Here is a 27,565-nt window from a genome sequence, read left to right as displayed (position 1 = left end):
AGACACATGCATACATATAAAGTAATAGTGTGTATTTAGAAAGTTATTAGGACCGGAATATGATCAAGAACCACTTGCCTTCATCAAATTACTGCTGCTGCTCAGGAACGTATTTAAAGCCTTGCGCTTGCGGACCCTCGAACTACGCACGGTCTATCGTAACACACAAGTACATACAAACAAATACGTACAATAAATAAGAAACAGTACACCAAACAATATAAACAGAGCAAAACAACATTATAAAGCTACTGTATACGTTGCAAGGAGGGGAACCCGTTTAAGGGGTTGGGACGAGGCTCCGGGGGCCAAGGAAGGCGGACGACGGCGAGGCGCGGCACGGCAGCGACGGCGAGCAAGCTTCACGGTGGGAAGGCGGGGAAAAAGGGGAAAACTGGCTGGCGATGCTCCTTACCCCAAGGCGGAACTCCGGTGGTGGCTTGCGGCAACAGAGGAGTGGTGAGGCGGCGACGGTGACGGCGTCCGAGGTGCATCGGCGAAGGTAGCAGCGCGGCTAGGGTTCACGAGTCAAGGTGGCAGCTGCGGGATTTGCGGGGCTAAGAGCGCGGGGCGGCAGCTTTATAGGGTGGCCGAGGGAGCCTCGACGTGCGGGCCCGGGGCAGCGCGCGAGCGGAGGCCGTGCCGTGCCGTGACCGGACTCGGGCTCGAGCCCGAGTCTAGCTCAAGGTCGGGGACGACCCTGACAGACGGGCTCCGCCTATCCGCGAGAGAGAGAAGGGAAGAAGAGAGGGGTGTCGGGTGGGCTGACTGGGCCAGGGGAGGAGGCGAGCAGGCTAGGCCAGCTGGGCCGCACGGGGAGGAAAGGGAGGAAAGAAGAAAGGCTAGCTAGGCTTGGGCCGTGTGGAAGAAAAAGAGAGAGGGGAAAGAGAAAGAGAGAGTGGGCCGGGCCAAAAGAGAAAAAGAGGGAGAAAAAGAATTGCATTCAAATGTATTTGAATTTGAATGTGAAATTTAAATTTAAATGGAAGACAAACAATAAAACAATGCAATGCAGTATGAAATGCACAAGATCTATATTTTCTTATATTTCTTTTTATGGTTAAGTAAGTTACTATTAATTCATAGTAAATGCTCTAAAATCAAAATAATTGAATAAAAACCTTATGGATCCTGTAAAGAATCTAGCAAAATTTATTTAGGTTCCTAATTTGAAAATTAGGGTGTTACAGCGATGACGGAGGGGCCAAGAGCCCCACTTATAGGCACGGGGATTGAAGGCGAACCTCTGCCTCGACACTCGCAACCGCCGTAATGACCGCGTTCGCCACGTCGCGTCGCCCCGTCCCATTGGGAGGTGCGCACGCCACGCCCGAGCCAGATCCCTCGAGGAATGCGCCCGGTGGAAAAGGGGCCAAAAGCCCACGTAGGTAAGAAGGGATACAGGCTGAAAACGCCCCGATGACCCATTAAGGTACGAGGGTTCGAAGGTTGGCCCGCTGATGGGTTCACAACCGCCCCAGGGCACCACCAGAGTGATGGGCGGAGACGGATGGGCCCACTAGCGGCCCGCACCCGGGCGCGCACGCGCCATGGGCATCACGACCCGCATCCAAGTCTTGACTAGAGCATGGTCCATGGATTTTCTTCGAAGAAAGGCAACGGGCCGTCGGTACCAGTCGAATGGACCTGATAACTATACGTATTGGCCGTCGAGAATCTGGAGTCGGTCACCAGCTGATCTATACCGGATCCCCGCGAACGGGAACTAAGGGCCCACTCAGATCAACCCATTATCAGCTCACCGAGCACCACGTTTTGACCAACGAGGAAAAATGTTGCACGGCTCAGCCCTTCCGCCTCATCGAAAGAGACGCTTGAAGGGAAGCGACTGCAAGACGAGACGGCCTCCCGACCGGACTCCCGCTAACACGCGTGAGCTTGGGGGTCGAACTTGCAAGGAGACCAAATGCGTGGTCGCATACGAAGCGGAGGCGAGAGCCAAAAGAGAGAAAGTCCTCTCCGCCTTTCGGGTCCCTCCCGTATAGAGAGACCCCTAGGATAGCGCCCGACCCTTCTAAGCGCTCAGGGGCTGCCATGGGGCGTCGGGATCAAGTTCCATAAAGACCCTCCATTTATTCCCAATTACCAAGGGGATACGATTACATGGTGCGCTCTAGGTGCATAACAAAAGATATAACCTCGATTTACCAAAATGACCTACATTTTGGATGGAACGGGTGGCTGGCCGTGGGCCATGTAGAAGTACAAACAACTTAAGTGTTACCACGCAGGGTAGTGCCGAGAGTTGCCTAAGGTCTGCTTTAGCAGGGGCTGGGGATGGAACGAATGACTATGGTGCAGTCCATCCCCTAACAGCGAGGCTGTCTCAGAAGCCGGAGCGGTACACGGCCGTTGACGCGTACGTCTCGTGCCCCCTCGACGTACGCCTCTGCCACCGCGAGGTGACCCCGGCAACGGCCGCGGGAAGGATGAGAAAGAGGGAAGCCAGGTGAGGCCATACGGCACCAAGCGGAACCGGCGTTCTCACGCAAAATCAAGGCAGGGGCAGCAAGGCTTGCCTCCGGCTCCCTACAGGAAGGAAGTAGGGAGACACGGGCGAGCCGCCACCTACCCAACGATTTCACGAACAGCAACAAATCCGCCTCCACCCTCACGAGGAACCAACACCTGAACCAAGGCAACCGCCTCACGATGGCGAAGCCGAGGATCTGGACGCTCGAGTTCTCCTTCTTCACGCTCTTCCACTCACAGTCAATCCACTAACAGCAACCGATGAAGGACCGGGATCCAGCTCGAACAAGCCGACCCTGGGCTCTAGGAGGCCTAGCTCTACCATGCATTGTTGGAGGTTTTGCCGGTTGGACTTGGAGAAACAACCAGGAGCCTAGCGCTGCTAGTTATAGCCGCACCCGGGTAGGGCGTCACCGTGGGGCTGGACGAGCCAAATCCAAGCAACCAACATTAAAGAGGCTTACCTGCCCCGATTCCTATCAACGAATGCAGGCTCGATGGGACAGCACGGGATAAGATGGGCGGGCAGGCGCTGGCTGAGATAGGAGTAGGCGGCGGGCATCGTGCGAGCCCCGAAGCAAGCAAGGACGGGTGCAGCTGGAGAACCCGCGCCGGAAGATCCGACACCTGCAAAGGCTGCTGCCGGCCGCAATCAGCAGAAACGAGACCCAACGAAGGGGCTCTTGGACCAAGGCGTCACCACAGAGTACCCTCTGAGCACACTAGCTAACCCTCTGTGCGAACCTCTGATTCGCCTAGAGGCTCGGGGGCTACACCCACGTGAGTCAAGCGGAGGGGGGATATCTCATCGGTCGCATCAATTAGGATGCGGGGGCGAGCACGCCAGCGAAACTCTCTACGCAAATCTCTGATTCACCCAGAGGCTCGGGGGTACACCCAGTGGGTGCACTCGTGCGCACCCACATAAGCCTGGCAAGAAGAGAACACATCCGAACCATGTTAACCGAGATGCGAGGCTGGGAAAGCATTCGGCTTGGCGCGGGAGACGATGCCTGGGTAAAGCGAAGCCCCCGCATGGCTCTCAAAAGCCGCGCAGGGCTCGGGGGCTACTGACGGGGCGAACATCATGGATCCCCCAAAGTGCGGTCTTTAGGAAGCTAATCATAGATTAGTCCTCCCAAACTGTGCAGCTCGGCCTGACCGGGCAGCCAAGCGGCCGCGGATGGCCCACCGGCTGAAGGAACGTCGATGGCCCAGCATCAGGCCCAGATGTAGGATGTGAGCCGCCTTGCCCGACCCCGAGGGCACAGGCTCCGCCTCGCCTAACCCCAGGGGCATGGGCTCGGCCTCATCCGACCCATATGGGAAGGGTTCTGCCTCACCCGACCCAGAGGGCACGAGCTCGGCCTCGCCCGACCCCGAGTGTACGGACGTTGCCGCGCCCGTCTCATCCGACCCACGTCGGAGGTCAAGCCTCTGACGTGACAATAGGCAAGGGCACGCCTCGACGTGACCTCTGGAGGTGACAAGCCATCACGGCGAGCTCCCATCGCTTGCCGCGCCGGGGGCTCACACCGCCCGTCTTGTCGGAGCGCACGTCGCCCATGAGACACGCCAGGGGCCCGCGCCACCCGTCTTGTTGAGGCGCACGTCGCACACGCGGACCGTTTGTAACCCCTACTGCTAACCAGTGCAAGAACATGAGCAGCTCGAACCGGACGTAGGGAAGTTCTGCCCGAACCAGTATAAACCCTTGTGTCTTCCTTGCACACCATTCGAACCAGACGCGCAAACATAAATTTACTAGTCGGCGGTCCGAAACACCGAGGCGGCCAACTGAGTGGAGCTCACCTAGTATATGGTTGAACCTGCCTCTCCGAATTCGAGAAATCGACTTGGCACGTGTACATGTATTTTTTGATTTATTTTAGGATTTAACCGGCACTATTTTTTAATAGTAGACGATATGCTCATCAACAGCAAGACGTATGCTAACTTCATTAATCTCGAGATCCGCCGGCTCAGTTTGTCAGATGTGCATGCATGAATACGAACATCGTTTTGGAAAAAAATTTGCTGGAGTGTGTTCACGCGGGAATAATCAATCCCCACCAATCTCTCTGGCAGTGACAGGGTATATGAGCGATGCCGATTCTTTAATGGCGCGCATGGCACTAGTAAAGGACTTTGTACTCGAGCATCCGGACCCATCCCCGGCAAAATCTCAACGCGATCTTTTCTTATTGGGTACGGCGATTATCCCGCCCGAGATAAGCGTCGCACGGGCTTTGGTTAGGCGGTGCGGCATTTCTTCGGTGATCTCCTCAAGTCTCTTTCTAGATCATCGCTTTGTTTTAGTTATATTTATCTCTTTTTTTAACGCTGGGAGAGATAAGAAAAGCGCGAAAGCGACAGAGATCCCGTCGGACACTGCTCGTGCTCCCATTGGAGTCCCCCGAGCGGCCGGGCCGACACTTCGGCCTGGTGGCAGGCCAGGCCTGGCCTGGCATGCGCGGAACCGTCCAAGTCTGACCCGGGAGCCGAACCAGAAGCCTCGGCCCGGATCCGCTGCGCCGGGGGCGGCTGCTCGCTCGCTTGCCAACCGCGTCGCCGACGCGTCGCCGTCCGGCGCTCGTGACAGGCTGGCCGACAGCTCGGGTGCGGTGACTTGTGAGCTCGAGGTCGCCTTCGCCAGTTCGGAGACGGCGGACAGGCCAGCGGTCGTCGATGCGGCCACACGGATGGGAGCCGCAGCGGATCTCCCGGGGCCTTCCTCGCGCGACAAGTGTGAGAGGGAGTGTACTCCTACGCAGAGTCGGGGTCCCCTGCCGTCTCCGCCAAACCCACCGCGCGCGGGTCTCCACGTTTTGTTTTTCTAGAAACTGTTTCCCGTTTTCTTCCTATCAAACATTTTGAACAAATAACGTGAATCTTTCAAAACTCATACTGCATAAACATTAACCAACAATGAGGCACCTATATGAGCATCTTTAGTATGTAAACAAAAAGTTACATAATAAATCCATAGTTTAAAGAACTCTTATGTAGCAAGTGATGAAACTTTGTAAGAAAAATTAGTGATCAAAATAAAGGTTCTCCAAAGTTACAGACCTTGGAAAAAAATTGAAATAACAAGCCAAGCGGTGACCTCGTACCAAACAAATATGCTCGCCATACTACTCAAGTAGTACGCCTACAACGTTTTCTTTTTCAGGGATGTGGTACTTAATGCCTGATCTTGCACTTGCAGCCGCCATAGAAGAATTTTTTATTGGCCAGTGTCTTCGCCTACAAACAAACGGTCCTCTTTGCCAGAAAAAGAGAAAAAAGTCTCATCTCTTCCGGTAAGAAATAACATTTTTTCGGTTGGCGTTTGCGATGTCTGTGGACGTCGTTTCTTGTTTTTTGACACATCGCTATGGAGAACCCCGTTCCGCTGTTGCTGTTGATCCTGCCCTGATATTTTGTCGTGCATTTGGTTTGCAGTCAAAGTTTGGCTAGCCAATTAAAATTCGGCAGTTCACAATGGAGAGAGGAACCAAGTTGCTGGCCGATTCCGGGGCTAGCAAAACGCTCGTCAAATTTTGGCTTGGCTGCCTGCCACTCTCATGCTTATGTGTCAGAAGTTGACTGGTTATGTGTAGAGTAGATGCGCTTCTTAATTAGTTTCCCAAGGAGGAAGCGATCGCACCAGCAGATAGATCTAACGTCCCAGATCAGTCTTATGAGCGTGGCAAATTAAAGATGATGGCAAATCGCTTAGCGCCCCATCTGCAGGACAATTGTCTCATCTAGATGGCAAATCGCTTAGTGTACAAGATAATTTTCAGTATATTCATGGGGCAATCAATCGATCATTTCCACCGTCAAAAACACCAACCTTGTTCCTCAAGCTTGTGCATAGTGTACGGTGGGAATATCTCTTGGAAGAAGTAATGGAAAAGATATTGGTTTTGGACAGCGCGCGCTAGCTGGAGACATCTCATTTAACTATCGTGGGCTAACATGACATCTCGAACCATGCGCTTCCATTTTGTAGTATGGTAGCGCTCTACCAAACTCGCACTTCCTGTTCTCAGTAGGACTGTAGGAAAGCATGTTATAATACTAGTGCTTGTTTGTGACAGGGTGGTGTGTCTTGATTAGTTTCATCATTATGATTAAACAACTTTTAAAAATCATTATATGTTTCCCTTCATTTCTAGTAATGCATCTTGCAATGTCACGCTTCTTGATGTCAAAACATTGCACTTACTTCCAACAAATTGAAAAGAACATAATGTCACAAAAACTGAGGAAATTTGTTAATTTTTTTTCCTATTTCCAGACGCAATTAGTAATTTTGTTAGTTTCTGATGTGTAGTGGATCAGCTTTTACATCTAGAAAATGACTCGATATGTTTAGGGTTCTACTGTAAGTTACATTACATACATACCATTTAATTTTACGAACAAAGGTGGCATTCCTTGTTCCAAATGCTTGACTACATAGTCTTTTCATGGCAAAATCAATTATTACATTTTATTTGCTGGAGCATGTGTTTCATTTGCCCAGTTACCTTCTGAATTTTTTCATCGATTAACTTGACCTTGTAACCAAAAATTTCTCTTGCCGGTTTACTTGCAGTGAGTTGATCGATCGTACCATCAGTGGTCCTGTCGACTGAACGACGTCTGACCAGTTACTAATAAGACCTTGTCCCACTTCTTCTTCTCCGAGCGATCTCCTCGGTGATATGGTTGCTGCATGGCATCTTGATCACATGGCCCATTCCCCAGCTAGCACTGCTCATAAAACTGTCCATCCCGTGGCACCTTCAGAGGAGCAAATTCAAGACATCTACATCTTACAAAAATTATCAGGACATTCAGTGATGCAGGAATAGGCTTTGCATGAGATCCATCATCCATCTGCTCTCCAAAATCACCAAGGGAGAGCAACTTTGCCTTCAGAAGTGGCCAGGGCTGTTTCCAGAGCTGATATAGATCTTCAGAAGAATTGGAAATCGACATGGAAACAAAATCTGGAGGAACAGAGGCTCGGAGTAATCCTTGATTTGTCTGTTCACACTTCACAGGCCCAACAGGGAGAGATCCTTGCTGGAGTGAACAGACTCCCAGTTGCTCTAAAGAAGATCGTCGGTAAGCTAGATAAGCATGGAAGTACAGCATCAGCTTTTGCAAAGGTAGCTTCCATGGTTGCCATCTTATCAGAGCTTGACCTGTTCCAAGCGGCGGCCAACGATGACGTTTGAGTTGTGGAGTTTGCGAGGACTAAGTGGTGTGCATTGTCTGGATTTTTAGCTTCATGTTTGGGGTGTGTTTGAGTGGTGCGATATGTTTGTTGAGAGGTTTGGTGTTGGGTTACTGCGCATTGCTAAATCTGAGCTTTCATCTTCTTTTTAATATAATCGGCAGCTCTCCTGCCCGGTTCGTTTCAAAAAGAAAAAAAAGAGCTTGACTTGTTTAGGAAACGGATCCTGAATATTGGTGGGATGGAAATGCTCCGGGATCTGCTCAAGATTGAGGATGTTGTTGTAAGAAAGGAGGCTGTTGCTGCAATCCGAGGACTCTGCACAGATGAGGAAGGAAAGACAAATGCTCAATGTAACTTGTCTGATGTCCTGCTGGAATGCCTCATGGTCAGTGATGAGGTCCTGGTTCTGCTTGATTGTCTGCCAAAAGATCTGTGTGTGGTGGATAAGATGTGTGATAAGGCTGTGGAATTGTCGACTGTGATGGAAGTTTGGCGAATCACTTTAATAATGAAGTGAAGTTTCTGAAAACACAAATAATCTTGCTTCACTGCGTTTTGGGAGGTCGTAATGAATAATTTGCCTCAAGATGCATGACAATGGCGGACCAGAGTATACATACTTGTGATCTTGAGGAAGTAGGGCTAGCAACTAGCATTCGGTTTCCTCGGATTGTGATGAACAAATGAGCTTTGTTCTTTTACTTGCCCTCCCAACTAATGATGTGTTTGAAAAGAAAAAAATTCTTTGTTTATTACTCAAATATTTTCTTCTGCACTGATGAACATGGTGAATGCTGGATTCATTCAGCATTGCATGTAACTTCACTGCTTTAGGATCTTTACCACAAGAGAAAGCAACGATCAGAAATAAAGCAAGCAAAACCTACCTACGTACCATTTACTGCTGGAAGAACCTTCCGATTATTTTGCTACAAGATCGTTAATAAGCCTCGAGGAAAAGAGAACATCCTGTTGGCGATCCAAATCGTGGACGCGTCACTTCATGGACTGATGAGGAGGTTCGTGATGGCCGTGCACACGATGGCGATCTGCACGGCGTAGGCGCTGCGCCGCGCCACCGGCTCCGGCGGCTGGAGCCCGGCCTCGGAGAAGCCGCCGGTGCACCGGCGCACCAGCGAGTCGGCGTCGGCGGCCATCTGCTTCCCCGCCGTGTAGTTGCGCGCGTTGGTCTCGTCGTAGGCCCCCGCGAACGCGAGCTCCATGTCGTAGTAGAGCTTCTCGCACAGCCGCAGCGCGGCGGTCGCCCTCGCGTCCGGCGGCGGCTGCTTGGCGGCGAGCAGGGCCTCCATGTCGTTGACGGCGGCGCCGGCGTTGTTGACTCCGACGTTGGCCGCCACCTTGGCCAGGCCCCAGGCGTCCGCGCCGGGGCTGTCGCGGTGCTTGTTCAGCTCCGACACGCAGAAGTCGTAGTTGACGCGCCGGTCGCTGTTGGACGCCGCCGAGCATGTCTCCGCCACGGTCGCGTCGACGCCGGAGAGCCCATGGAGGGTGGCGAGGGAGGCCAGGGCCACCACGAGGAGAGCCCTCGATGGCCTCGACATGTTGGCTGAATGGTGGTTGTGTTCCTGGATGAGAGAGGAGCGAGGCATCCCGACTTATTTAGGGAGATCACGACCATATTGGTTGGAATTCTATTTTGGGGTAGTCTATTATTAAAAGTCAGCTAATGTTTTCAAAAGCAAGTCAAATTCTGGATAAAAATTGGATAAAGGGAACACCTATTTTTTCGCTGATCGATGGTTTCAGAAGCTACAAAAACTTTTACTCATCGTCGGAAAAGGTCCACCAAAGTTAACCTTAGAGAGGAGGGTGCTGGTTTCCGGAAGCAGCTGGTGTGCAGTTATTGCAGAAGGACTGTGTTCTTGATTGCTGTCGGGCCCACCTGTTAGCCACATGAGCTCCAATACGATAACTGCAGAGGAGACCCATCCAATTTCCCAAACTAGCCATAGAGGCACGGGTAGATCCACGCCAGGCCCGACTATCATGGATGGATCCCTAGGTACCCGGAAAAAGGTAAAAGACAAGTCGGACTTCTACTAGATTTCTCTACCATGTAATCTTAATGAAACTCCTATCTTGTGACCGATCAGTATCCCGCCCCTAGAGTATATAAAGGAGGGCAGGGGTATCTAGATCGGCAGAGCAGTCAACAAGCAATATCAACATCTAAGACAATACAAACCACCACACATGATGTAGGGTATTACGCTCTCGGCGGTCCGAACCAGTGTAAATCTTGTGTTCTCTGGACCTTCGAGTTCCTAATCTTGACGACACCCCACCTACAATCTACTACCTCGGGAATATCCCTCAATGGGCTTGGAGGTTAAACACCAACAGCTGGCGCCTACCGTGGGGCAGATCGGTGAGATTGTTGGGCGAGCTTGAAGGACCTCATCTTCAAACTACTTCGACTTCGCGAGGACGCTCGGCGACCTCCCGACAACTACTTCGACTTCGCGAGGATGCTTGGCGACCACCGACGACTACTTCAATTACTTGTTTTGACTAGAAAACTAGTCGCGAACGAGTCTCACGCCGTCAATAACTAGTAGGAATCGATTCCGACTAGTCGAGCTCCATCAACAACTGTCGCGGTTTCATCGACAACCGCTCCGGCTTCATCGACAATCGTCCACGAATCAAGCTAAATCACTTATACCTTTTCCGAGTTGTTCTTCACAGGATCTGCTACGATTTTGATACACCTCATGATGGGAATTACCCTTAGGGATTACACCATGATCGACTACTTCTAAGGTTTGGTGACTAACAGCACGCACGCTTGGTACATTGAGTTCGTAGGGCACCACCCACGCGCTTGGTACACTTAATTGTGTCAGGCTTACAGCAGCTACACCCTACGAACATGCGCGCTGCAACACACGCTCTCACCGACTACTTTATGCCAACGAGCATTCTTTTTGTCTTGCCGACTTCTTATTTCTACATGTTATTTTCTCTTAACAGTTGCTAATCTACTCGGGTAGCACATGCATTAATCCATAAAACCTCGGCTCTTCTGTCACGCCTAACGACTCTACGCGTGCACGAGACAAAAATCTCATACATGCTATGAGCAATGGCTAAAACAGGACCAGATGTTTAAACATAACAGGTGGATTACTCGGAAGATTTACATTGCCTAAACAAGAGCTTGACACAACAAGTTTATTTTTACACCGAATAAATTTGGGTAGCTTCGCATTATGCTACATAATGTGTACATCATCTTTTCAGATTGAGCTTCGGCAACAACTCTCCAGTTCGTTCGATACATCTACGATGGCTTCGCTAGCTCTCGGTTCGGGGGGCTGGGCACCAATAACTACTCGACGTGGCTTCTACGACTCGCCTAGCTTGTAAGCTCGGGGGTTGGACGACGCAAAACTACTCGGATGTTGACTCATGTGAAGACTGTTGGCGAGAAAGGTAACCCTTGGTTACTTCGTGGTTAAAAAACTAGCGGCAGCCTAAGGGTTCTTTTGGATAAGATCTGTTTTGAGTGGTATTTTAACCATCAATTCAGATTCTACAAAATTCTACAATGCACGCCACGTTCTTTTGGATTCTTTTTTTTTCAAACCTTGGGAGATTTAGATTCAAGACTCGGGAGCTACAGGATACGTGTCATCAGCGAAAGATAAAGGGAAAGAAGATTCAAGATTCAAGATTAAAGAAGATTTGAGAAAGGGAGTTGTTTTTCAAATCTATTTGGAAGACAAAGGGAAAGAAGATTCAAGATTAATTTGACCCTCAGCCTGATTCTTCGATTCAACTTAAGGCTCGGGGGCTAATCCATATGGAGTGCGAGTTTTATCGCACCCCATATAAAAGAAGATTTGAAAACTATTCGGGGCATGAGCACCTCACAGCCTCAATGCAGCCAAGAAAGTATTCGGAAGACACCTACAAGATAAAGTTCAGAAGAACTCGAAGACGCTTTCAGAAGTACTCGGAAGCCTGCAGTACTCGACTACGAAGAGCTCGGGGGCTTGTCAGGGAGATCCCTAGGTACCCGCCAGGAAGCTACCCGTAGGGAAAATAAAATCGGACTCTTACTATGATTCCTCTGTGATCCTACTAGGACTCTACCTGTAATCTTACTAGAACTCCTATCTTGTAACTGACTAGTATCCCGCCCTCTGGAGTATATAAAGGAGGGCAGGGTGCCTAGATCAGCAGAGCAGCCAACAGGCAACATTAACATCCAAGGCAATACAAACCACCGACGTAGGATATTAAGCTCTCGGCAGCCCAAACTTGTCTAAATTTTATGTTCCTTGCACTTTCGAGTTCTTGATCTCGGCGACCCCAGCTACAATCTACCATCTCAGCAATATCCCTCGATGGGCTTGACCCGGGAAATCAAAAGGAGCAGCTGGGAGCGTAAATGTACAAGGCTCCGGATGCCAAGCTTGATGGTGGGATTCGTGTGTGATCTATGTACCTTTTCTTATACTACGAATGAAAAATGCACACGTATCAATGTATATGTCCCACTAATACTAGGCATAGTTTTAAATCAGCTAACGCATTTAGCGGCAGAGCTGTCGTTACGACGTTTAGCGGGCTATAGCTGGTATTTAGTGGACTAAATGCTATAGTGGCTGTTCTTCCTAACAATTATAGCCGGCTATAGCGGCACCTATATCTGACTATTTAAAACGTTAGTACTAGGTGGCCATTAAAACATTATCATGTCACAGAACCTACTTGTCAGGAAGATGAAAAAAAACATAGTCCACTGAACTTCTTTTTTTATACTTGTCCTGTCCCATCACGTACTCGGTTTAGGAACTTCATAGCTCTGTTTATGTCCCCTATAATGTATTTCATGCTAATTCTTGGGTGGAAAGATAAATAATTTGAAAATGAAAGGAGCTATTTCTAGTATTACATTTTTTTTTCCTATGGATGGCCAAGAAATTGACAAATCGAAACATCTTCTACGACTAGGCGCAAGTAGAACTTCTAATTTCGTATGATTGGGTAAATATATTGCCAATATTGGTCATTCATGCGTACGACCTCAGATATTTTACATTTTACTTTCTGCTATTGCACATATATAGGTGCATCCTTATTTATTGAATGCTTGTAAATTTCAACAAAAAAAGTAGTTCGAACCGGAAAAACCAGAATTGATGAACTCCAAATGGAATTTTTCTGAAATTTTCGATTCTAATGTACACATCTACAGACTTCTTTTTATTTAAAACTCGTATGAGACATGTACATGACTACATGTAGTCAGTTCATACTTTTTGGAAAACAATATCTACATTGCATAACAGATGGTTTTGCATTTAAATTCGTCCCAAGTCTATTTACTATACAACTATCACAGAAGGTTCTACCAAAAATATTTTGTGATATAGTTACTTCAGACACCTTTTAAAAAACATTTACAATATATTATTTAGAAAAAAACGTCCTTTATATGTATTTTACTAACATGAGTTTGGTAACGATATTTGTTGAGAGTAGGATCTATAAAACGTCTGCAATTGGAGACCTAAGATGTTTGCAAACATTTCATCCATTTTTATTAGAGATGGGAATATATATGATACATCTTTTCCTCAAATCTCATTACTTAGTTTAAATTGTTTTGGTGCACACTTGATATAAGCAATATTAACTTACTCTGCCATCTGTCTCACCTTACGAATTTTGGAATTACTCATGCAGATTTCAAGTTTGCTTGGGTAATTTCAGAATTCTTTCAAACATTCGAAAGATGTTTAAAAAAGGTCTCCGGATTTGTAGGTTTCCTTCTTAGGGGTGATCTCCTAGAGAGGAAAAAAGAAAAAAAACCAAAATGCAACTGAATACTACACTATCCATCATGCCCCCGTTTACTAAACTCTTGATCCAAATCAGACTCGCTCCGCAACTCGCACCTCGCGCAAGCTTCCCACCTGCCGACGGCATGTCAGCATGCCTTACCGCCGGCGGCGGAGGAAGCGCAATTTCCCGTACCCAGCGAGCGCGAACCTCGCCTTCTGGCCCCCGAATGCCGATATGGCACTTGCGCTGGCCGCTGGCGGTGCTGGCAGTCGACGGAAGGACGGGACCTCAGTTGTTCGACGAAATGTCTGGACGGCCGCGCCGCGCCACGCCACGCCATGCTATGGGCTATCCTCAAACCGCCTCCGCCTCTCCTATATCCTGAACCCAACGGCGTCGTCGCCTCTTCCCTCCAGAAACAAACTCGCAAACCAAGAACCCGCCTCCACCGGACCATCGCGTCCTCCTCCTTCCCTGAAGCAAGAGGCGAGGCAAGGCGCCGAGAGGGACAGGCGCCATGTCGGATGGATCTTCCTCGCCGCCAGCCTCGCCTGATCCACAGCGTTCCCCGAGGGTGCCGTCATCCAAAGAGGAGAAGCTGCTCCGCGCCGTTGAGAGGGCAATAGCAAGGAGCTACGCGGCCAAGCAGCCGGCCAAGCAAGCGGCCACCGCCAATGTCTCGCCGTGGAGGCGTCTGTTCAGGAAGGTGATCAAGGAGATCAAGAATGGCCCTGCCACCTCCAAGACCGCTTCCGCGCTGCCTCCGGCGCTGCCAAGAACGCAGCAAGAAGAGCGGGAGCGCCCCAAGAAGGGTACCGACGTCCCGGCTGGGGACTCGAGCTCCGTGTCCTGGCATCCGTCGGAAGCAGGCGCCGAGGGAGACGGCGTGCAGGTGGTGCAAGCCACTGTTCTGGACAGGCCTGGTTATGCGGAGATGATGAAATCCGCGTTAGCGAGAATTCAGGTTGGCGAAGCTGGCGGGGCTGAGGCCTTCGCTGAGATGGAGCAGGCGTTGAAGGGCCTCATGGATGTCTCGTTCAAAGCGAAGGAACCCGTGTTGCCTGCTGAGTTCAAGACCGAATGGACTTGTGCTAATGTAAGTATCATGGAATGCTCTGGATTCTTGTTCGGGGTTCATGGTGTTCTGCTTTGTCTTTCTTGGTTCTTTGTTAGTAGATTGATTAATTTCGGTAGCTTGGTGCCATCCTTTTTGGCTTCTTGATGACTGGAATTTATGGACAGACTAATTGCTTTACTATGTACCAATATTTCGAGATACATTGTTTGTTTCAAATTCTTTCTGCTCCTACAAAGATAGTTCGTGAAAGAAGGCACATTTGCTTGTGTTGGTTGTAGTTCCCTTTTAGTAGTTTCATCTGTTTATTGCAATAGTGCCAGACCTCATGTTCTTTACGTTAAAGTAATCTCACAAGTCACAACAATGATTTGTTTCCAGGAAAATTGGTTGCAGATGGATATTATTGCTGATCCGCTAATCCTGACGTCTGGACATGTAAGCACCATGCTCATTTCAGTTTTATTATTTTTTTTGGCAATTTCTTGCTGATACTTCGTTTGTTTTGGTCATATTGCTGTCAGCTAATTTTTAATTTCCATTGATGATCTGATTGTATACTGTTTCTCTCATTGAAAACCTCTTATTCCGTCCCATATGCTACTGCGATATATGTCCTTTTATAATTTCTCACATCTCAATATTCATCCACCGTATTTTTGGATATCATTTTTTTGAAGTTGGTAAACTGTTATCCACCACTTTGGTTGTTATTTGAATTCTTTAACAGATTGTGTCGCAATTAAGCCACAAATGGTCGGTTTCCACATGTATTTCACTATTTTTTACCATTACCAGTGATCTCTGAAACTGCAAATATTCCTAGATGTGCTAGTCTCACTGTTGACAGAATCTCCAGACTTGCAATATTTGGTTTTAATGAACTCTGTTAAGTATTCAATTGCCAGAGTCTAATAGTGTTGGTTATATTATATACAATGGACAGTTCTGTCAGTTCATATTTACTATGCAATATGTGTATTATATGTTATTGCTCATATTGTTGACCCAAGGTAGTCTTCATTGTGTAATATACCATTCTAAAATTTCTGTTCCAGTAGTTACCGATTGAATTGATGATGTCACTGAAGTTTGCCTTCTTTTATTGTAGTCCGTTGACAGATTCTCCCACCAGTTGTCCTCTACTCATCCTAGCGAACGTTTACTCACGATCCCAAATCACCTCCTCCGCGATGTCATAACAGCATGGTGCCTTGATCACGCAATTCCTCCTCCATCCGCTACTTCTACCTCAGTTGCCAGTGAAGACGCACTACCTTCAGAGGAAGAAATGCAGCTGCTACTTGAGAACCTATCTGTGCAGTCAGTAGAGCAGCAGCAGCAGGGTCTGCACAAGATCCAGCTATTATCAACATTCTCCAAAGGCGTAAATCCCTGCCTCGATCAGTGGCAGGATCTGCTTCCCAAGCTGATGGGTCTACACAAGAAGTGGAAGTCAACGTGGACCAGGGACCTGGAGGAAAAGAGGGTGACAATAATGCTGAACCTGTCTCTCCACCGTCCGAACCGGGAGATCCTCGCTAAGCAAAAGCAACTTCCAGAAACACTAATGGAAACCATTGAAAGGGCACGTAAGCTTGGATATCCATTAACAGTAACATCCAAGGTATCTTCTTTAGTCGCCATACTGTCAGAGTATAACACTTTCAGGAGAAAGGTTGTCGAGATAGGTGGAATTGAGATGCTTGGTTTGCTGCTGCGCTCAAAGGATGCCCTGCTAAGGAATGAGGCCAGTGCTGCGATCCTCGCGCTCTGCACAGATGATGCTACAGCACTGAGCCATGTGCCTAATGCCTCGCTAGTGGAGTGCCTTTCAGATGGCGTGGTCACTGACGAGAGCTTGCTGCTGCTTGAGCGTACTTTACATCGTGAATCTGTTCGAGATTGGATAGTTTCAAGTGTTGCAGTTCTGATGAAAGTCATCACCAAGCATGGAGTAGGGTATGTCACCTCCAGGGGCATTCAAACTGCGGTTGGTCTGATTTACCATGCTGTTCAGGAGGAGGAAGGCAGGGGCAGGCTGGAGACGGCACTGATATTGCCAGACTTTGTTGAGGTTTTGAGAAACTTAAAAACAAAGGAAATGCCACCGGAGAGAGTCTTTGAGATTGACAGTATACTCATGATAGCATTTGCCCTCGCAGATTAAACTCATGTCTGTTTGAGGAATGCGCATTACCGAGGAACCATGAACTACCTGCCGTGAGGATGATAGTGCAATTAGAACCCTTCTCTGCTCTGCTAACAGTGCAATCAGAAACCTTCTCAGCTCTGCAAACTTTCCTGCAAAATTGCAAATGATCACGTTTGGATACTGTAAAGTATCATATTGTTGTAAAGTTTGTGTCATTTGGAATACTGCATATACAAGTTGATCATGTATTCGAGTTTAGTCCTTTACCTGTCCAGGTTTCTGCGATTTATAAATTGTCATTTGTGATCAGAATGTTCATAAATTATGTGACACTAGACAAAAGTTTCTCTGAGTTCCAACAAACCAAGCAAGTGATCAGTAGAAATATATTTATTTTTTCGGGGAAAATTCATCAAGTAAGTGTTGGGGGCAAGGTCATCACTAGTGCAACAATTTAACCTCTTATCTTTTGATGAACTATGATTATAGATTCAACAAGTATGCAGCTAAACAAAAAAGAGTAAAATAAAAACCATGACCAAGTGGTCTCTAGTCTCTACTTGTTAAACTTGTCTCTATGAGCAATAATGGACTGAGAGGTCATTTATAGAACTTGTACAGCACAAACTGCTAGCAACAGGATAAAGTCTCGGGCGCTCAGTGCAAGAGGAAATCAATTCAACACAACCAAGAAGCAGAGTTTCTGCCCCTTTCAGACTCCACTGGTAAAACTTGGATCCAAACACCATGAAACTCTGCAGAAGTGACGGAGACGTGGCCTAGAGAGAGTGACGAAGGAGCTCAATTTGATTTTGCAATGTGTTTTACAATTAGGTTTTGAGTTAGATTGATTTCTGGATTTAAATTTTTGGGGCGTTCAGCTTTGTCTTTTCTGTTAAGCCATCACTTTAATTTTTTGGGGCGTTCAGCTTTGTCTTTTCTGGATTTTGCGCTGGCCCCTCGCGCAAAACCTCCCCCACTCTGTTTTCCCCGGCGCGTGCGGGTTCCTTCGGCCTTCCCGGCGCACGCAGGCGCCATCCCCACCTGCTCGCCTTCGATTCGTAGCCGCCGTTGGCATCCCCCGCGGGTCGAGGATGCCTCCGGCCTCCCCGGCGGGCACGGGCGCTGGCCCCTCGCGTGAAACCTCCCCCACTCCGTCGATCCGAAGCAGCGAGCTCGCTCGTAGGGTCGAGTTCTGCGATGTTCGGCTGGAGGTGACCACGGCGACGTCGGACGTCCGGTCAGTGCCTTTACCAAGTTTTGCTCCGCCAAGGTATTTGAATGCAAATCGATCCTGACTGCTTGCTTCGTTGTTTATTGATCTGATACGTTATGTTCTTATACAATTTCAAGCACGCTCGTATTGATTTCTTAGAGAACAACTGCGTCTTGTTGAGTTGTAGTGGAAGACATCAGGGAAAGAGAGCCCCTAATTTTTAGAGTAGTATTGACAGCAGGTCAAATTTGAGTGCTTCAGTTCTATGCATTGCATCATTCTTTGCAGCATATGTTGTATCTTTTTTTTGAGCTAGATGAGTGAGAATGTTATGCGCAACCAAGATCAAAACCGATCCCTGTCAATGGACTATATATGATCCCTCTCTCGTTAGTCACATTGATTTTTTTTCTTTACATTTCTCACTCATTTTCAAAGTTAGTTTCACATCAGTGCATCCTTATGAGGAGGAAAGGTCAATAGCATTGATAATAAAATTTCTCATCATTATTGGAATAAAGTTTTGTTTTCTTTGTGCTCAAAAAGCAAACAGCACCTTAAGATCGATATGTTTACTTTTTCATGTCAGGAAAGGTCAATGGCATCTAGAAAATCTGTCTTCTAAATCATGAGTGAATAGAGCTATATATCTTCCAGGTTCAGTCTTCATGTTACCTTATTCCCATTTTCATAGGTGTGTCATGGAAGTAGCATTAATTTGTTTGGCTAAACTAAATATACATTAGCTTTTGTTGTTATTTGCACTTGTCACCTTTACTTTTCTGGTTTATTGCAGATAAAGCTAAATGGTTGAATGTTAGATCCAACCTTTTGTGATTCTATTATTTTGTTCCAACATGCATGCATCAATGATAACTGATTTTTACTAACTAACGTCTAACGCTGTTTTAGTGTTTTGATGTAGTGGTACACGATGTGGGTAACCTACACTGAGGGAGAGCAATTTGAGTGGCAATAGGGCTGGAGCATTCGTCGGTCCAGCGGATGACGAGGTCTGGGAACATCACGAGCTGTTGCCTGCATCACAGTTGGGAGGTGAATGACTGAGTGTATTCCATCATTTGAATATATAATTTCTTATAGACTAGATTTGGTGCTTCCCCGGAGTTACTCTCTTGTAATGGAAGAATGATTTATTGTCAGTATGCTGCTCACAGGAGCACGCAATTCTGCATTAGAGCTAAGGAAAACATTTATATTATAGATACTGCTTGCTTTCCATTAAGAAATTATTTGCGTTATTGCTATCCTATCTCATTTATCCTTACAGTCTTGCCTCAACCAGCTAACTGCTGCGTCAGGTACATAGCTGTTCACCATTTCAGGTTTCAGTACATTTTACAATCTAAGTGATCAGTCCTTTAGAGGCTTCAGGTTCAGCTGTGGCCACCATGACTACAAGCTGCTAAGAGCGACAGCCATGTGGAGCACTGCAGGTTCCATGAGTTGTGCTAATAAATGGGTTAACAAACATGTTGTGGTCAGCATTGAGTTCATCACCTGTCTGTTCTTCCTGCTATTCCAATAAGATTTGAGAGGAAGGCTGAGGTGCTAAATCACAGAATCATGTTAGCATAAATTATTGGGAGCTCATGGATCTTTTTTCTTCTCCATTTTCTATTGCTTTAATCTATTTACCCTCAGATTCGGGCAATGGATTCGGGCTCATGATTCTTTCAGATTCCAAATGTTCATTGACACTTTTACTTTTGTTCGACCAATAGAACACACATAAAACATTAATACATTATTTGATTGACGTAAGTGTAAGTGTGTAAGGCTGTGGAAAATTTTCTGACTAATCTGAATTAATCGTGGCACGGGTTATTCATAGGAGGGAAAACAGAGTTTAAGAGTTAGTACTATTGGCTCATTGATATACAGTGGTAAGCCTGGTTCAGCCTACATCAGTTGTGCCTGCAGCTTTCCACACTGATAGCAGCAGCATTGACTAATTTTAGATTTGATTTGGTTAGTCTATTCTCTTCTGGACTTAATGAATGCTGATATTTTCGCTAATTCAAGGTGGGTTGTGATTGTCCAGGAAGTGTATCAGTGATGGGCTAAATTAATGCCCCTTTTGACCAAACTGTACAACTGATAAATACTAAGACCTTAGCTAAGCTATCTCTATATAATGCGATTTATTTTTTTGGTGTTTTCTCATTCATTAAGTTCAACTTCTTTATTGCTGTATATACCAAGATGAATGTCATACATGAGCTCCAAGACGTCTGTTCTAAGAGATTTACATGAGAATACCATATGCGGACCATTGACAAAAGGAACTCCAAAATCAATTCTGTCCAGATATTCTAAATTTTATTCTGCCTATTTAGAATAAAATTGATGTACCACACAAGTATCTTTATGAGATATTGCTATGTTGATACATCAATCTATTGCTAAGCTGTAGAACCTATGTCGAATTATAAATATGTACCGAGTTATAATCCATTCTCTTCTAATTTCTACCCTTGCTACTTCTAAACCTTTGAGAATTGAACCGTTCTTGACATGAACTCAAGTCACATGTGTATAGAGCACTGTAAGAGCACAATCATCAGCTATCAACATTTCAATGATTATCTCCTTTTTTGCTTGGATCTGAGGTATAGAGAAAATAATATTGGAGGAGTAACTCTCTGTTTCCTCAATGTAAATGTACATAATATTGGAGAAATAACCTTTTGTTTTCTCAATACAAATACATGATTTTGGATTACTCATTGATTGGCAGGTTAGCTTCCTTTTTGCATTGATTTTTTGTTTTCCGCCGGTGGCAACGCACGGGCATGGATCTAGTTCGGTTTAAATCAAACAGTGAATTGAAAAGGAATCTGCATCAGGGTGACCGCGGCCCACAAGTCGACTTCTTACAGAATGCATAGGAAGCTAACATGGCGTGTATGATCTGTGAACACAGTAGCATACGAGTCATTAACTGGTGTCTTGTGTCTGAATGATTTGCAACATTTGAAATGTGAAGCGTCCCCTCATCAGAGGTGACTAAATATGATACAAATATCAGTCCCAGGAGGCTGATAACATATTTATTACATCAGATGGTTTATTACCGTACAAACCATCGCGGTAGCGGGCATTGAAGCACCACTGTCACGAGGGACAACATAAGAACTATAAGCCAAACTAAAGTACCAACAAAATCTAAGATAACATCAGAGTCTTGCGCCATGGTAAGCTTCCTGTGGAGACCCTGAACCACAGGCAAGGTTGGGTGCAGGACGACGACCTACTCGACGTCTTCAGGAACGAAGTTCGGATCCTTCTCTATAAAAACTAAGCAAGAGTGAGTACATACGTACTCAACAAGTCCAACCACACCCACGGACGGGATAATAAAGATCATGCACAGGATATATCAAGGATAAGGCTAGGGTTCATTTGCGATAAAGCAAGATTTGACACATGCAAGGGTTCATTTAATAAAATAAAAGAGTTTTCTCAAAACATTTCTGTAGTAATCGAATAATGGGTGGGGTTGATCCTACACAAAGTATCCAAATTTTAATGCTACCGGACTCCCCATCCACGGTAGCTCACGGCACAACTGCCGGACACTTTCAAAACAACTCATGCCACAAAACCAACCATCCCAAAATATCTATTAAAGTGACCATGCCGTAACTCGTCCAATACCGTGGACACGGCTATTCGAATAGATTTTACACTCTGCAGAGATTGTACACTTTACCCACAAGTAGGGTACCGCACTACGAACACCTTAGTGTCGCTGCGGATCCTAAAAAATCCATTACCCACCTTAGCTGAATCTAACTAGCCAACACGGAAGCAACCATGGGGTTAATGACCTATCAACAAAGTCATAACCGGGACATTACTCACATAGATCGTATTCCTTCTCCATGATCTCCCGTTGCTCACTAGCTCTCCTTTTGGCTAGCAGAACAACTAGTGGGGTTTATGCTAAGCCGTTGCCCACACAAAGGTCGAGTGGTTGTACGATAAGTGGGTTAGGCAAGATGACACTTCAATTCATCCTTACATTGACAAGATGGACATCTCCCAACCATGCTCAACCACCAAGGTACAAGCTCACTAGTGGTATTTCACACAGGAAACATCGTCTATCTCGTCAGGTTATATCTTTCTTTTATTTTTCCGAAATCCCATTTTATCTTTTAAAACACTCATACCTTTATTTTTGATAAAGCGTGTTGCGGTCATGATTAAAATATAAGAAAGGAAATAAAAGGTCCTAAACATCTCTAGCAGTAGTTGTCGGTGTTTAACCGGCTGCCCACCGAAGGATATACCCAAGGTGGTAAGTTTTGGTGAGGAGACGCCGAGATCAGGAACTCGAAGGTGCAAGGAACACAAAGCTTAGATAGGTTCGGACCGCTAGGTGCGTAATACCCTACGTCCTGTATGGTGATTCGTATTGCCTTAGATGTAGAGTGATATGTAGATCTTGTTTTTGAGAGGGGTCCCTGCCCTCAATTATATATCCGAGAGGTCAGGGTTACAAAGATACTAACCAACTCCAGCTAAGGAATCGTACCAGAACATGTCTCGGGTAGATTCCTTCTGTATCGGTTAGCTCTATCTCCTACTTAAATGGGATAAATAAGAGATAAATGAGATAAATAAGAGATAAGATGGACTTAATCTCTTAAACCTCTTTAAACTACGTTATGTACACAGTCCTGTGGCCCCGGGTCTAACAAGCCCCTGAGCTCTTCGTAGCTGAGTACTGCAGGCTTATCGAGTACTTTCGAAGTAGTCTTCGGCTTCTTCTAAAGCTCCATCCTGAGGTCCTTCTTCAAGTACTTACTTGGCTGCATCGAAGCTATGAGGTGCTCATGCCCTGAATTTTATTTTTGACATGATGTGCGATTGAAAAATCGCACTCCATATGGAGTAGCCCCCGAGCCTTAGGTTGAATCGGAGAATCAGGCTGAGGGTCAAATTAAGCTTAAATCTTACTTACTTACTCTTCGAATAAATTCAAAAAAAAAGTAGTCGATGCCACGTACCCCGCAGCCCCCAAGCCTTGAATCCAAATCCCTGAGAATTGGAAATAAGGATCCAAAAGCCGTGGCATATAGATTAAAAATGTCGATATGGTAAATTACCAATATGATGATACAAATGATGGAAGTTAGATCATGAATTCGAAAAACCCCTTTTTTCAGGATAATTAACCCTGAAAAAATGATTAATCGAATATTTTATCTAAACAATCCACCAAATGACCCCTCATCTTCCAAATATTCCCTGAAACGACTCTTGACCTTCGCAACAGTAGAACTTTACCCCAACCGCTAGTTATTTAACCCCGCGGTAATTGCCACGTAAAGACTGTGCTTCCAATCTGCAAATTGCCAAGAGCCTCAAAAAATCCCCAAATTGAGCCGTGCGCCCGCCGCCATCCTCCCGGCGAAATCCTCCGCCCTGATCTCCCCGCCCCTCTCCCCGCAGCCCCCGAGCAACTCGTGGCTAGTGGGTCCGGAGATGGCGCCCAAGAGATCAGAAATCGAAGGGAAAAAGAAGGAGGCGCAGCCGTCGACCGGGGAGTGGACATACAGTAAGTGTTCCCTCAATGATCTCAATAGGCTAGTTTCCGAGGGGTTGCTGCAAGACAAGAATCTTGTCAACTGGCGCCCCTCTTTTCGTGAACCTTTCCCTATGGAAAATATTGACGAAATCATCACATTTCACCATTTTGCCAAATAGGGATTGGCCCTCCCCTCTTGTTCTTTCTTCCGCGGCCTTCTTTATTATTACGGGCTTGAGCTCCATCACCTCAACCCGAACTCCATCTGCCACATTTCAATTTTTATCCATTTCTGCGAAGCTTTTCTCGGAATCGAACCCCACTGGGATCTTTTCCACTTCCACTTCCGCGTCAAACAACAGCCCACCTCGAAAAACCTTTCCGTTGCAGGGGCGCCGGCATCCAACTGCGTCAGCAGGCCGGCGACAAATATGTATCATACAAATTTCCCTCCAACCTTCCCGGGTGGAAAAATCACTAGTTCTATATCAAGAACCATGCCCCCCAACTCCCAGCAAAATCAAACAATCCACCTGTAGTGAGGCCGGAGTGGAATCTTGAACTTTCCAGGAGAGACATGGATCAAGTCGAGGAACTATTAGACATCATAGAGGCACATAAGATGAAGGGAGTGACCGGCGCATCCGTCATGTTCTCATTTTTCAAGCGTCGAGTCCAACCCATCCAACTGCGCCACAAGCTCGGATTCGAGTACGCGGGGACTGAAGATCCTTCTCGCATGTGCGCAGAGGAACTACCAGATGAAGCTGCACTCCTCCGAGTCCAGCGGCTGCTATTAGACGTGGACGCCGTGCCTTACGTCCCAGGATTGTTTTGTGCACGAAGTCCGCCCAAACTGGTAAGTATTCGACTACTTTTTGTTGAAGACGAACTCTGTTCTGCCACTGCTAACTGAAAACCTTCTGCAAGGACACACAGAACAATACCGCAGCTACCCGCCGCAACCCGACATCCCCCAGACGGACCACCTCCTCCCCAGCGCCGCTGTCGAAGCAAAGAGGGCTCGCATAGCCCAGGCTCTGCATGGCAGCGACTCCACGGAGGACGAGAACCCCCTGGTGGAGAAAGAAGCCGAAGGAGAGGCGAGAAGGGACAGCTCCTCCGGGCCAGCCGTGGAGTTGACCGAAGCTCTACCTTTGGTACTGCAGGGTCGTCGGTTGGTGCGGAAGTGGAAAGCTGAAGCAATCGAATCTTCCAGGTACTGATTTGCTGCTTTGGTGAATTGCTGAACATCAATATTGTTATACGCTGACAGTGTCTTTTTTGTAGTCCTTCCACCTCTTCACTCAGGACCGAGCCCGAAGAGGTTGGAGCGGCCCCATCAGCCGCCGCAGCCGTCACCATCGCCGTGGCGGGGACCACGCCACCGGCTGGTGAAACCCCACCGCCAGCAACGGAAACGCCGCGACAGGACTTACGGGTGAAAAGGGCCGTCAAAAAGAAGTCTATACTGTAAGTTTGCATCTGGTTGCATAATAAACATGCTGCTTTGTTCGACTTGCATGATGACAGACTCAACTTCATCAGGGCTGCAAGTGCCGTGAACCTCCAGCTGAAACCGGCCTCGACTACCCCAGCCCCCGGGTCATCGACCCGAGAAGAGTCTACAAGCGCGGGGCCAGTCATGGCAGCTCCAGCCCCCGAGCCATCAGCCCCCGAAGGGTCGACGCCCGCGGAGCCAGCCCCCGAGGCGGACGCGACGCCGCCCGACTTGCCGCCTGTCACACCCGATTTATAAGAACATAAATCGAGCAATCATATATACGCTAGGATCAAGTCACGCATATATACAACAGATTATCAAGATACCACAACACATGTCACGAATAAAAGCGTATAAATTATAAAATGAATATCTTTATTACAACTGAATCAAGAATCAGTTCAAGGAATGCGGAAGCGTAAAATGGATACATGAAGAGCTGGGCGCCACAGGGACGTCGACTGGGAGACAAACGCCTAGAAGTCGTCGAAGCCGCTGACGTAGTCCTCCACGTTGCCGGGCACTGAGCAGTAGTCGAAGATATCCGAAATAGAACAGAAGAGTAGAGAGGCAAGTGTGAGTACAAACTAGTACTCAACAAGTATAACACAAACTATGAGGCTCTAGGTTGGCTGACTCAACTGCATTAGCTTTTAGTCTTGGCAAATTTTTATTAAAGCTAGTTACTACTAGTAGATGAATTACCATAAACCCAATTGCATAATAAATTAATCAGTATTAATTAAGAACTACTGAGAACCATCCAAACCAAAACCACCCGGGGAATCTCTCTAATCAAAGGTTGATAACCCCACTAATCAAAAGGAGGATCTGGGCCGCTCATGACTGTGAGCACAGCTGATATATCAGTTTTACACTCTCGAGAGGTTGCACAACTTTACCCACAAGTCGTGAGCTACGCTAGTTGTTCATCACACTTCCTTAGGTGAGATGGCTAGCAAGCACACTACGAGACCGTTACAAAGGACCACGTTGGTAAGGTGTAACCGCTAAGGATTCTGGATCAGCGACGATGGGGCCCACCTCCGGGGGTACAAGACACACAGCATAGACCAAGCCGGAGGAGCAGGGACCATTGAAGCTTACCACCCCTCTTGCCCACGCAGGTAAGTTACTCCCGAACCAACACGACCTAATTAGTAAGTCAAGACCGTCCCATTCCAGTCTTGTGGTTGCGCGGTTGTCCCAGGTTGTCGCTCTATGAACCGGTCCTTATGGAGAGTGGCCAACCAAGCACTAAGCACCGTGCTGGCCCCCTAAACCAAGTTTCTAACAAAAACATCTTTTAAGGACGCACAAACCACTCAAGCACACAGCACAGAGGGTCGGCTCCAGAATTAAGTTGCATAAGACCATTAATCAAATTAATTAAAAAGGACCAAGATTTGTTATAGCGCAGCAACCTAGCACAACTAACCAAAATGCAACCCAAAGGATAAATGTAAAGATATAAAGGTGGCTAGGAAGTCCTTATAGGTATACAGTATTAAAATGCAGTATGAAATTGTATTTAAAAGTGATAGGAGGTTCATGTTATACTTGCCTTCCTCGTACTCTCCCGGCTGCTGCTCGAACTGCTCGGAAGACGGCTGCTCCTGGTACTGCTCCGGTGGCTCGACGTCTACTCACGATCGTAACAGCAACACATGGGCCACACATGCACACACATGCAAACAATAACAAAATATAAGAAAACAGTACAACATTACATAGAAACAGCACTCAAAACTAGTCTAAAGCTATTCTACGCGTTACAACGATCGCGTGGATATAAAGAACGCCTAAAATGGAGCTAAAACACGAAAACTACGCTTAAAACAAGATCCAGGGACCTATTTGTAAGAAAACTGGAGGTTCTAAGGGGTTCTGCGCAAAAACCGAGGACTTAAACGTAATTAAAGCATGGACTCAGGGGCTAGCTGGCTTAAAAACCTCAGGCTGGACGGCGGGTTCAAAATCCAGGAAGTTCAGGGGCTTAAACGAATAAAACAGGACTAAAACATAAATACTTTTGAACTAAAGGGTATTGCGGGTTGATTCGAGAAAACCTCAGGGGTTCTTTAGAAAGATTGCCAGGCCGAACCGGTATAGGCGACGCTCGGCCGTTAGATCGCGATCGGAGGGCTCGGGGCGAAGGGGTATATGGGATCTAATCCTACGCGTCCCTTTCGGATCGGGCGGCCAGGAACAAGCGGTCACGCGATGCAGCGACGGGCTCGCCGGCGTTGCGTCTCCGTGACGGGGGCTCACCGGACTTGGTCAAATTCGGTCGTCCGGGGGTCGAATCGACCCAGGCTTGGGTCTAAGATGGACTACACGCCACGCGTAACCCTCATGGGGCATCAGCTGGGCTTGGCGGGTCTCTGGACGGCGGGAACGGTGGCGGCGGCGGGTCTGTGCGGCAGAGGCCACCGGCGATGCGCGTGCCCCCGCGGTTCTGGCACCTAAGCCCTGGTAAACAATCGTGTGTGCGTGCCTGGTGCATAAGCAGGGTAGAACGGGGATT

At 47.2% G+C, this 27,565-nt stretch overlaps 2 protein-coding genes and 1 long non-coding RNA gene across 3 annotated transcripts; 2 read left to right on the top strand and 1 right to left on the bottom strand.

Moving 5' to 3' along the window:
• Positions 1-8,579: 8,579 nt before the first annotated feature.
• Positions 8,580-9,292, bottom strand: LOC112876859 (pectinesterase inhibitor 8-like). The gene has a single exon (XM_025941042.1). The coding sequence runs from the start codon at positions 9,271-9,273 to the stop codon at positions 8,713-8,715; it is 561 nt and encodes a 186-aa protein (XP_025796827.1). The 5' UTR covers positions 9,274-9,292; the 3' UTR covers positions 8,580-8,712.
• A 4,304-nt stretch (positions 9,293-13,596) lies between these two features.
• Positions 13,597-17,021, top strand: LOC112903752 (U-box domain-containing protein 73-like). The gene is made up of 3 exons (XM_025972970.1): positions 13,597-14,624; positions 14,985-15,041; positions 15,715-17,021. The coding sequence occupies exons 1-3, from the start codon at positions 14,046-14,048 to the stop codon at positions 16,771-16,773; spliced, it is 1,695 nt and encodes a 564-aa protein (XP_025828755.1). The 5' UTR covers positions 13,597-14,045; the 3' UTR covers positions 16,774-17,021.
• Positions 17,022-17,502: 481 nt separating this feature from the next.
• Positions 17,503-19,759, top strand: LOC112879834. The gene is made up of 2 exons (XR_003226187.1): positions 17,503-18,031; positions 18,887-19,759. It is a non-coding gene; the product is annotated as an uncharacterized LOC112879834 (long non-coding RNA).
• The last annotated feature ends 7,806 nt before the right edge of the window (positions 19,760-27,565 follow it).

This window comes from Panicum hallii, chromosome 1, assembly GCF_002211085.1.
Source record: "Panicum hallii strain FIL2 chromosome 1, PHallii_v3.1, whole genome shotgun sequence".
In the NCBI taxonomy this organism is placed as follows: domain Eukaryota; kingdom Viridiplantae; phylum Streptophyta; class Magnoliopsida; order Poales; family Poaceae; genus Panicum; species Panicum hallii.
This window is presented reverse-complemented; position numbering and strand designations above follow the sequence as displayed.